This window comes from Trachurus trachurus, assembly GCF_905171665.1.
Source record: "Trachurus trachurus genome assembly, chromosome: 18".
Lineage (NCBI taxonomy): Eukaryota > Metazoa > Chordata > Actinopteri > Carangiformes > Carangidae > Trachurus > Trachurus trachurus.
The window spans coordinates 28,544,569-28,556,627 of record NC_139909.1 but is presented as its reverse complement, the minus strand read 5'-3'; the positions used below and the strand labels follow the sequence as shown (position 1 = coordinate 28,556,627).

General features: G+C 42.1%; 1 protein-coding gene across 1 annotated transcript; it reads right to left on the bottom strand.

The window, feature by feature from the left end:
* Positions 1-6,368: 6,368 nt before the first annotated feature.
* Positions 6,369-11,057, bottom strand: lurap1l (leucine rich adaptor protein 1 like). The gene is made up of 2 exons (XM_083992505.1): positions 10,546-11,057; positions 6,369-7,872 (listed from the first exon to the last, which is right to left on the bottom strand). Exons 1-2 carry the CDS (start codon positions 10,762-10,764, stop codon positions 7,483-7,485), a joined length of 609 nt encoding a protein of 202 aa, XP_083848631.1. The 5' UTR covers positions 10,765-11,057; the 3' UTR covers positions 6,369-7,482.
* Positions 11,058-12,059: the final 1,002 nt, after the last annotated feature.

Genomic DNA, 12,059 nt, shown 5'->3' with positions numbered 1-12,059 from the left:
GGCCCGGAGAGCTCACTGCAGCTACTGCAAACACATGCAGATAGACAAAAACAAAAAGAACTGCAGAAAGAGCCCTCATCAATTTCACAACCAATGTGCTGCAAATTCAACAAAACCAAATACATGAGGCTGAAAATCCAAATCATGAGGAAACACAATCCAACTATTTCTCCAAAATTACACACCGACTCTTAATCTGCTCATCTTTTGCATGCAGACTTTCAGGTAGATGGGGCCTGAGTGTAATTCAAGCCTCCTAAAATTACACCGCCGTGGTGGAGGCCATCCAAATCCTGCTCAAGTAGAAATGATCTTGTGTTTTCATTGAAGCTCTGGATTTGAATGAGGGCAGGCTTCAAGAGGGTGCCAAGAAAACCTCGCCAGTTTTGCATCCTAATCCCCCCCGGATATTAGAGGTGCTTTACCTTTTAAACCAAACCACTTGAGCCAAATCTTCAGGGCCCTGTTACACCTGTTTTGAGTTGGAGAGCAGGGTTTCAGCGGCAGCTTTGGAGGTTTGAACTTGGATGACGCTGGGAACCTTTTCTGTCAGAAGATTTAAATTTGGCTCCAGATCAGAACTTGAATGGTGAATCCCAATTTGTACCATACTTGTGTGCATCAAGGCTGACGGGAAGCAGATACGTCTGCTTTGTCTGTGTGGATGTGCTCAACAAGGGGTTTGCTGAAACATGTGACGATCAGATAGAGGACAGAGGGGGGGAGGAAATGGGATGATACAAGTGGAATACCGCAGTGCCATGAGAAGACCATGGGAGGATCTCGCTTTGCGGGACAGTGATGGGGGAGGAGGGTGAAGCGTTGGTGCTTTCCCAAGAGGATCACATCTCTTTCCCATGAAGGATGTCAGTTTATGAGGGAACGCAGACAATGGTTGGGAAAACTGGAATTACAGATTCAAGAAAGGACCACACCAAATACGACTGTGACTGCAGAACTTGAGGAAGCAATAACTGACTAATAAAACTCCTCAAAAGAATTCTTCATGAACTTTGAAAAGAAGAAGAAAAATAAAAAGGAATAAACACAACAAACCTGATCTTTGACAGCTATTCTTTCTCCTACCGGCAGCCACTTGAAGTTGAATATGACCTGACTTCAAACAAATGGAGCTCACATGTGGACAGATGCAAATGTGCGCCGGCTGAGATAATCAAATAACACAGCCCTGAAGAAACACTCCAGGCAGATCCACATAAAACATGAGCTAATACCTCACAGATTTGGTAGACTATCCACATTAGTTCACCACAAAGACATCACATCAACGTTTCTTGACCCCCTCGGGTCAATCAATTGTAATGCTTTCCTGTTGACCCCAAACTGCCCTCATTTGACCTGAATGAGTGTCGAGGGAGTTACAAAGCAGTCTTCCAAAGGGAAACAGTTTGGTCAACTATGTTTGCCAGCCAACGTGCTGGGGCCCTGCTCCTTTAATGGCACAGGGTCATCTTGTTGCCTGGAAACACTTGAAAAGGCTTTTGATGTTTTGGCTCGCCTGTTGCCGGGAGAGTTTCACATCCATGCTGGCGAGGAAATTCTCAGTGTGAGAATATCTTCACAGACGGCGCAGCGTCCATTGATATCATAACTTTCTTGTTTCACATTACAAATCAAATGCATGTACGTGGCCATCCCGAAGGCAAATGTCTAATACAGCTGAAATAATATCAGACGCTGTAATGCAACAACTTCTGTAAACTTAAAAGCAACCACAGTAACACATATTTCTCTCTGTCTCTTTGATGACGCACAACTTCGCTGTCAAAGAGCAAAGCAAAAGTTCAAAAGCTCTGACGGGGTCAGTGCCTTCTGTAGAAGTCCCTTTGATTTCTAATATAGTCATGGAAAGGCTTCCTGGCCTGGAGAGAGAGAAAGAAAAAGGGAGTGAAAAAAGAGGGGGGGGATCAAATGGGATAGAGGTTTGTTTTGTTCTCTCCCCTCTATCTGCTGAAGGTCCCTGGCTGATGTAGCCGGCTGTTTAATCTCAGCTGGATCAACAGCCCGGCCTGCGGAAGTGTGGTCAGGAAAAAGGCCTCGGATACAGAAAGGCATCAAACAGCCAGGTTGTCAGGAGGTGATGGAAAGGTAAAAAGGCCAATGCATTGAGGGGGGTTTGGGAGAACATTAAAGGTACTGAGGTAGATAAGTAAGGATATGATGTGTATAAAGACACTGACTCACAGGATGGCTTATATGTAACAACCTGTTGAACCTAGTTTTATGACTGAAATGACTCTATAACTGCTCTGGATGATCACCCTGATGCCCTCTACCTGCACCTTTCTGGGTACACAGACTGTGATGGGCCTGCTGGCGGTAAACAGAGTGATAGTGAAACACACTGCTCTCTGGGGTAAAGGTTACACCCGTGACTAATGATGACTTTCCTAGCCATTCCTTAGCTCCTGGCACAAAGGGCTGTAAAGGAACTTCATGATTAAACATCAGACTAGTTGGAAAAAATATGTTGACATTAGAGGTGGTCACAGCCGTCAACCAGTTCCACCAGTTCTCTCCTTCCGTAGAGGACGATTTCACAACCAGCCATCGCTCTCTGCATATAGGTACTGGGAGCAGCTTTCATTGGCGTCCTTTCTACCATATAGAAGCCATAACTAGTGATTTACAGTTGGGTTGCGTCATTTAATGACAAGGACCGTTTTCTATTTATGACTTCAGTAATGTGTAAGATAGTTGGGAGGAAGCATTGTTTGCACAAGCTGAGCAGTAATAATCAATAATGTGAACAGGAAGTTCATGTTATCCAGTACAAGCTGTTGCATAACTGCCATAAACAGTTGTAGAGGATACACATCTAATCAATATTTACTCTAAAGCCTTATTGGTATGACTTTGTATTGTTATTATGTGCATATATTTAGAAGTGTGTGTTGATTATATACATGATGATATTTAATTAATGTTCACAGTTCTTTTCATTGTCTAACTGCATTTTGATGAATTGTTATTGTTTTGTCTTCTCAGTTAGCTACAGCTTGGTAACTGCAGCTTCCAGGGAGAATGTTTTACGAACTCAATGTTATGCAAGTTATTTTAATTTCTGTTTATCTTCAAATACCATACAAAGAGGGTTAATGTAGCATCTTCCCAAACACTGTGGGTAGTCAGATGTAATGTCTTCCAAATTTTCATTCAAGAGAACTAGCTAGTTGTTGAGAAAAAGCAATTTGGGTGTAATCATAAGGTTCACAAACACCAGAGAAAAACGCTCTCGGGGGGGGGGGGGGGGGGGGCTGGTGTGTGCGGTGTGTGCATTTGTAATCTTTACAGCTGGAACTATGTGTCCTAAGTGATCAAGCACCCTTTGTGTTCATGTTCATTAAAAATAACCCCATGAACGGTGAGTGGAATGCAGCTTGACCAGCCCGGGGGTGGGTGGGGGGTGAGTTCCCATGGCTCTCCACTTTCTGGGTTTGGGTTCCTCCAGTGTTTTGTGTGTGATGTTTACAGAAGCTTCCACAGCTCGTTTCTCTAAATCTCAGCCGAGTCATTTAGGAGAGCTGAGACGACCATTGTTAAAGTCTAATATTTGCACCGACGGAAATAGTGTCGTGTCTCTTCTCTTCTGGCTGAATGCAGTGGTGTTGGTGCGGCTCTTCTCTTTAGACATGATTCATGCTCCTGCAGCCTGGCAGAGGGCCAACTCAGAGGACTTGCAAGACTTTATCTCACCAAATCCAGCGGTGTACATGGTTAGATGTACGGTGTACGACTTCCACTTATGTAATAATCCAATCAAAATGAAGTATTTGCTCGGTCTAACTAGAACGCTATCATCGCATCAGCAGTGCAGAAAATCTTGTGAAGCACAACATTAGGATTGTGGCTAACCTTGACATTCATTAAGTATTTTTCCTAGACGAAACGAGATCTTCATGCTAGGGGACAGGCCTTATTAAGTTTTCCACGGCTTCATAAATCTCCCAACGTGGAGCTCCTCGTGTCTGGGAATGTAATAAGGCTGACATAGTGGATCTAATGTGCTACATCCATCACAAGTATTAGCAGGACTCTTTAGCACACAGAGCCATCACAAACACTCATTCTTAAGTTGATCATGTAATGTGTAAGACTTAGATTCACTTTAAATTAACAGTGATGTTTATAGAGTTCGCCAGTCTATTTGAAGTTCTTGGAAAAGTAACAGAACTGAAGAAAACCCAATGGCTCACAGAGAGAAAACCCTAATTAAAGCAGAATAAAGTAAGTTGACAGTTGTGTACAGTGTATTTACTTGGTATCTGTGGCTTCCTGTCTGAGGGTCCTCTGTGCCTCTGGCTCTTTTGATCCCCCCTCTAAAACCTACTCCAGTAACCCATATCCTGTATCCTCATTTGGTAGCATGGTGACAGTTTCCCAGATACCAGACAGTATTGGTTTCCCTTCATCTTGTGGCACGGGCCCAACTCCAGCTTCTAATTTGCTAATGGATCCCTGCTGGAAGCCGCTGTCTTGTCTGTACGTGAGTGTAATTATTTGTGCTCAAATGATGTAATTGGGGACTAACGCAGGGAATGAATAAATCATTATTTTGCACTCTGCTCCCAAACTCTGGGTAAATGCTGTTGATTTTCCCTCTGTTTGCTCTTCACAAAGCCTGGAAGTCATTCACCCTCAGAACAGGGTGGCTATAATTGCTGACAGCAGAATTCAACAAACTTGGTGTAACTTTACTTCTGTGATAACAAAAGTAACAATTACACAATGTTGTGTGCTTTGTATTTGCTTAGAATTAGGAAACAACAACTTTCAAGCTTGTAGCCGGAGCAAAACAAAACTAAAATGTTTATTTTTTCCCAGTGTGACTGAATGGTTTAGTGAAAGACAGCACTTGTCCTCACCACAAAGGCTGAATCAACTGCTTCTCCCTTTCATGAAGAAAAGCACACTTATCAGAAAAGGTAACTTGTGTTCATGTGTGGTGTACCATGTAGATCCCAGGAAATTTGAATCAGGTCTATTACACCATAACCTTGCAGAACCTGTTCCGTATGTCCAATTATTTCAAGGCCACTAGCTCCAGTCTCAACATTTTACCCTTAGGGATATTAGCTATCAGTCAGTCACAGCACGGTTTGTCAAGACATGAAATTTAGAGAAGCTGAGAGAAGTTTTTGTGTTTTAATTGAATTGCTGACAAGCGGGTCATGAGGCTCTTTGGTTTAGTGGCCTTAGTCTGGTTGAGCTTGACAGGGAGCTTAAGCTTGCCAAAGCCTCTGGGAGGTGGAGATAAGGAAAGGCAGCATAAAACCAAATAAAGCTGCTTTGCACTTGGAGTGAGACAAAGTTACAAGTGCACTTAATGTGTCTGGATAAAGTGATTAAATCTGTATGAGACTACTGCAACACAAGAAGTGTCCCTTTGTGTCCACATCTTGTTATTTTGTGGATTTCATATCAAACAGGAAAACTGATACGCATTCATAAAAACATCCACACATTTCTTCATCCATGATTTCACACAATACTCCCAATGAGGATGAGACTCAACCATGAGACAGCTCTATAAATGACGTGAATGAGCGAAGACTAATCCCAACAAGGCAGCGTTTTCCACAGCCAGACCATAATGTCAGATCCCAGTGTGAGACCCACTCAAGTACTGTGAGCCACTGCCACTCATTCATTTGCAAGCCAGAGAGACCAAGGTTCTCATCTTTCCAATAATGACTTTCCCTGTATTCTCTGTCTGGAATTTCAATTATCACATGAAAGATAAGAAGCCAGGGAGAAGAATACAAATGAAAATAACATTACAGACCGTCCAAATATTCTACATTGCTGGTGTTTAATTTCCCAGTCTTAGTTTTGACTGGTGTTGTTTTAAAAGTGATTCATTTCAGGCATTGTAAAGATGATAGACGCTCATGAGGGTTCCGTAAGGCGACTCCACTCTTGCGGCACCAACTCAGACATTTTCCCAAATGGCCTTCGTCTGCTAACAGCTTGGTAATTTTAAATGGCACGTATAAGCAGCCGTCTTCCAAATTTAGAACCATCTTCCTGGTCTTGCGTTTTATCAAAAGGAACGTGACATGGAATGACAAAGTTAATTAACGAGGGTAATTTTCCATGCCACATTATACAGGGCACCACAAAGTCTGACTTCATTATTCAGAGATTATTCTTAACTTAAATTTGGAGTGGGAAAGCACCATAACGTTCACTTTCCATCTCATTAAGATTCTATAACAAGGTCAGTGAGCTGTTTTTTTTCTTTTTCTTTTTTCATTTTTAAAAATTGGCATCAACCCGATATACTGGACTGTGTGTTATTTAGTAGTTGCTTTGCATTTAAAACTTGACACAATGTGAGTCAGGGGAAAATTAAAATATATTATTTCATTTCCACAACATAATTAACTACCAATCAATAAAACCATTTTCAAAAGCAGGCAGCATAAAATACAAATGTCAAACAAATCAACATGAGGAGTTTTAAACTAAAACACAACACATTAAGGTACAGCAATGTAAAGCTCTTTTTAAACCACTTCCTTCGACAACAGAAAATGAAACTGTGCCTGCAAAGCAAACACGTGTTTCACTTCTGTCCACCATCAACACAACCTCCCATCTGGTGTTAACAGGGTTTTTGCCTCAGGCCTACATTATCTATAAGACAATCAAATTGCTTTGGTTTTCAGTCAAGCATCTGTGCTTTCAATGTGCAACTAATCTCTTGTGTGTAAGACTGTGTGTTGTGAGATGTACAGTTGCTGAGTCGGGTTTAGCTTAGGAACTTGCATCAGTCAAAACATTTTAAGTAAAAAATAATTAAAAGCTTAACATGTACAGTAGGTGGTGCTCAGAATTTGGCAATGAAGCAAATTGCACTTGCTGTAACTAACCACTCGCAACTTAAAAGCAATTTAGGCTCTTCAACCACTCAGCATGAAATGTCCAATTTTCCAAATGGCTGCTAAATCCTAATCTACTCCTTTACTGAGATCAGCCGATTGTGGCTGACCTGACAACAAAGTCCAAGTTGAATGTTCCACAGATAAAGCAGCAAACTGCTGGAGTTGACACTTTAATTCATCCAATCTTCAATCATTTTAGGCAAAAAAAGAAACTGCTGCAGTATCGGATGACTTCCTGTCTTTCTGTGTAATAGAGCACCCTTTTAGTTGAATTAATCAGCATGATTTAAAAAAAATTAAGACATCAGAAAGTGTTAGAATAGTTTCTCTTGCATTTGTAGGGACATTAATTGGCAGTGGTTTGATGAGGTGAGTCAAATCCACAATGTAAGGAACCTGGGTTCAAGGTGAAACGTAATGTGACTTATTTGGTAAGATATAAAGACAAAAATGCAAAGCGTGTAGGAAAACCTGACAACTGTGTTCGTTTGTCAAAGTAAAGTAAATACATTTTAAAATATTTCTTCACAAAGTATCTCAGTAGTCTGGAACCACCGTGTCTAGCTTATCATCATCATCCAAAGCAGTAGTATTCATCTGATTCCACTCGGAGTTTCAGTGGGGATTTGGTGAAAGAATCGCTGTCGATTACAGTTTTATCCCCAAAGCCGTCGAGGTCCGTAGGTGACGGGTCATCAGGAAGGTCTTCTGCTAGAGTGTCCAGGTAGCTACCTACAGACAGGCCGTCCAGGTTGTCGCTGTTAGCATCGTTCAAGCTGCTGAAGCTGCCTCGTAGCGAGCTCCCGTCCTGGCTGTCTGATAGGCTGTACAAGCTGCCCGTCAGGCTGCCGTCCTGGCTGGCCGCGCCCCCTTTGTCTTCGATCATCCAACGGATGGACTCGATGCCCTCGTTGATGGACAGGAGCTGCTGCATCAGCTTCACGTCGATGGCTCGCAGGTGTGCCTGTGGGTTGAACAAAAACATCCCGGTCAGGTATTACAACTTGAAGATGATCAGTAGTTGTGACTTTTATTTTTTAGCAGTGCAATCATTCACTTGATGAGACAACTGACATCATTCTGATATCTATCCGATACTAGGGCTGTATATATGGCTAAATACTATAAACAACAGACCTGTCTGTGTAAAGGCAACACATGGTGCCAAATAGACCAGCTGAAGCTCACTATTCAACACATTTAAAGATAAACATTTTCAGGTTTTGCAAAAGATTATTAATAGTTAAACTAAGCTAAGATCCTCCTCTGTTGAAACCATATATTTTATATTAAAATAGAAATGAAGATGTTATCAGTCTTTTATCAAACTCTTACTTAGTGTGTAGAAACTGTTCCATTAACGCAGCTACTACATGCAACAGCTTGTCCTCAGAAGTAGAAGTGCAGTCAACAGAATACAAAACAAGATCTATTTTCATTGTTAACTATTGTCAGCGCTGAGGTTCAAAGTGCATTTTATATACTGGAAATGGCAGCTGAGATGACCGCACACACAATATGATCCATTTAGTGGCTATAGCTCTCTGCAAAAGAAACATTATCTTTCAGGCCACGATGCACAGGAAGTTGTTCAAATGCCCCTGATAAAAAAAGGGGGGGAATTTAATCATAGAATTCCACGACAACTAAGCAAACTCCATGAACTAATGAAAATCCTGTGATATGACTGATAGCTGCAGAGGAGCTACGACCTTGTGGTGTTTTTTTTGTTTTTTTTCTCAACTCTGAGCTTCCTTATGTCCTCTCATGGCGAGAACACTGTGTACTTTTTTGTTTTGACTATCAGGCTTTGTTATGAACAAAGACACTTAACTGCTACCGGAAAAAAGACCTTGTAATGCCCATGTAACTGCACAGCCAGGAAACACTTTTCATCCAGGATAATGAATGACACGTCTGCTTTACACAGTATGGCCATTAATTTAATTCCCTGCCATGACAAACCATGCCATTGACTGTGGATGGAAGTGGACGGCCTATAGAGTCATTCAGAAGGGATTCCCTGTGTCAGTGGGTGACAAACACCACCCAGTCGGAACAGCTGTAACATCCTGCCACTGGAAATGCATTGAGGCAGATGGAGGCAGACAGAGCTGCTACAGTATTCCAGCAGATAGCTGGCTTGATACAACAGCCTTTCTTTGGAGTGGATTTACAACTGGCCTCCATTTAGCTCATAATGCTGCCAGTGTGTTTGTTTTGTGTGTATATCCGCCCGGTTTATACACACATGGAAGTTGAGCAGATGGAGCCGTGTTGAAATTTGAGTCCTCATGTTAATAAGATGGCACTGATGGGTCGGTATACAAAATAAGTTTGGGAAATACAATTAGCGCTGCGTAATTTTGTCTGCACTGGATGGTAACATGTTTAATCTGTCATATGAAACTAATAAAGGCTGGCCTCTAACTTTTGGGGGAATAACGCATTTTGGAGTTGATTTGCTACTTTGATTAGCTGTAGAGATTATAGAAGTCTCAAAAATAATGAAAAACCTGTGTATGTGTGTGTGTGTGTCTACCATGCTTGTGCACACTAAACCTGATTAGATTAGTGATTAAGCTGTGAGGGGAGCCACAAAAACAGAGAGGCCCACTCTGGCTCAAATTTGAAATGAGCCATCTAACAATAACAGCACTGATGGAATTACACTCAGTTCATTTTGAAAAGTCTATTGGTTTTTTCCTCCTATCAGCACGATTAAATGAATGCATGACTGATGGCAAATCTGACAAGTCAGGTGGAAACACAAGTTGATTAAACCAAGGTACAGGTTATTACATTTGCTAAGCCAAAATGAGCTAGTTATAGGTCTCAGTTGGTCTGTTACATCAACATAAAACTAAGCCTATCAACACAAAGTCTCAGGGTGATTGGCCAGTCTGCTGCCCATGATACAGTCCTACTACAGTCTGCAAAACTCGGTCAACTTGGCCATCTGCTCAGGAGTCCTAATACCTTCCGTGACCTCACTGAAACGGGGCTTTGCTGTGCTACTGAGGAACCAGAGCAATTTAATGGTGAGCGTTAGCAGACACAACTGTGTAATCATGAATAGGTCATTACACAAAGCAGGACTGGATTTCACTGAGTAGTTTGAATCACAAGGGGGTTGGAAATATACCCTGAGGTGAGGAGGGCTCATTAACAAAGGCTTGACTGGCTGTTGAGTGCAGGTGTGAATGGCTCTCACCTACTGACCAGTTTCGTGGTGCAAACAATTGATGCACAACACCCATCAGTTGGAAGTTTTGCATTTTAAAACCACGTGTTGATAGAGACTTGTTATGTATCCTGCATGGGCTAATCCTGTGAACACAGGCTGGGCTGCTGATGCATGTAGCAAAGCAGACATATCAAACTTACTACTACTAAGTAGTGGTCACTGGTCACCATATTGTTACATTATTTCAATCTTTGAAAAGAAATAAAAGCTCGGACAGATACAGAGATAAGCATTGAGACCTAGCTTGTAATTACAAGTCAGCAAGTTGCTGTGTGACATTAAAGGTACCATATGGTTTCTTGTATTTATGACAATTCAAAATTGGCAACTTTCTCAGTTAAAGTGGCTTAAACTGCTTCGGTTAAACAGAATTCACGAAAAGAAACTTACCATTTCTTGTTTCAGGAGTTGCATTTTGCACTCCAGCTTTTTCAAGTCGGCAGAATTAGCAGATAATTTACAGTTGACTAGATGCGGTGCTGCAGACTTCTCGTGCTTGTCCGCATGTTTTCCTCCGACGAGTGACCGAATGAGACTCTCCGGGACCTTTCGACCCAGTTTGGTCTCTATATCCTTCAGCTCAGGTAGAACGGTGTTGTCCTCGTCCATAGTGGACTGTCACGAAGACAACTCTGTGAAGCTGTTAGGTTTGGAACCGGCACCAGAGGAGTAAAACTACAGATCTGCGACCTCGGAGAGCTGGCCGGTGATTGGCCGCGGGGACGCACGCGAGCAGCGGCCAAAGAGGAGCAGAGTCAAAAGTGGCGAGAAGTCGCAACAAGCGCGTGCGACTCACAACTTTGTTCCCCTGCAGTTCTCAGAATGAAGTCATGAGCCAGACAGACAGACACACTTCACTTCACGCTGCTACACACACACACACAGACCTCCCCGTTGAGCGGCGGACCAGTGGTGACACAGCTCCCCGTGGACCCTCCCACAGGGAAGCTCCTCTGAAACCAGACACCGCACAGGTGAGGTGTTGTGGAGAAAATGGTACGCCGGGGAATAAATTCTTCAGGCGTTACAAATTAGGAGCAATGGTGTCCAGCCATAGGCAAAATGGCGAGACCAGCCTAAAAGATACGCACTCAGCAGGACGTGTGTAGAAATATAGTAATGTGCTGTGTAGCCTACTTATTATTATTATTTTTTTTATCACATGAATACAAAGTCCAACAAGGCCACTGTGTGTGGGCATCGAATTTAATCACTTAAATAATTTGGCATGCACCCAGAGCCAACAACATTTTGGCAAATGTAGAAATGTAAAAACAGAACAGCATCAATGACAATTTCACACAAATTTAGCTTTAAAAAAGACCGAAGAAAAACAAAACTGCATATACAGTTCAGTAGAGTCTTGGGGTCACAACCTGCTGACCCTCAGCAATTTGCTACATTTGTTCTGTTTTGTTAATTTTCTTTGTATATCTTCATTACCAACAGTGTTTCAGGTCATGTGGATCAATGCACCTGAATACATCATTTAAAAAAAGCATATCTCTCTATTAACTGCTGCCCAAGCAGTTTCAGAGGTTGAGCTATTGCACCCCCTTGTGGGCGTTATGGCTCTATTACATGGGCCGTGGATTGTACAGTTATTACTCTCAGATCACCTCACTTGTGTCGCCATTATGCAGCTAAGCTAAATCATACTACTATGACTGTGAAGGCAGGTACATAGAAAGTGCTATACGTCTATAAACATGGCAGAGAATGTAGCTGCTTAAGTCTATATTTTGATTATCTTGCATGTATTACTCTCATGTTACCATGTATTACTTTTTCAGAACATTCTGGATCACTTCTCAGAATCTGTATTGTTTACACCTGATCACCTTTATCAACCACTTACCTACACAAAGCTACATAGCATTGCTGATACTTCCATGGCATTCTAC

Bases quoted from the DNA above. Each gene is read 5' to 3' on its own strand.
- lurap1l (XM_083992505.1), bottom strand. From the start codon at position 10,764: ATGGACGAGGACAACACCGTTCTACCTGAGCTGAAGGATATAGAGACC. The intron at 7,873-10,545 runs GTAAGTTTCTTT...TTCAACCCACAG, and splicing joins AACTCCTGAAACAAGAAATG to GCACACCTGCGAGCCATCGA.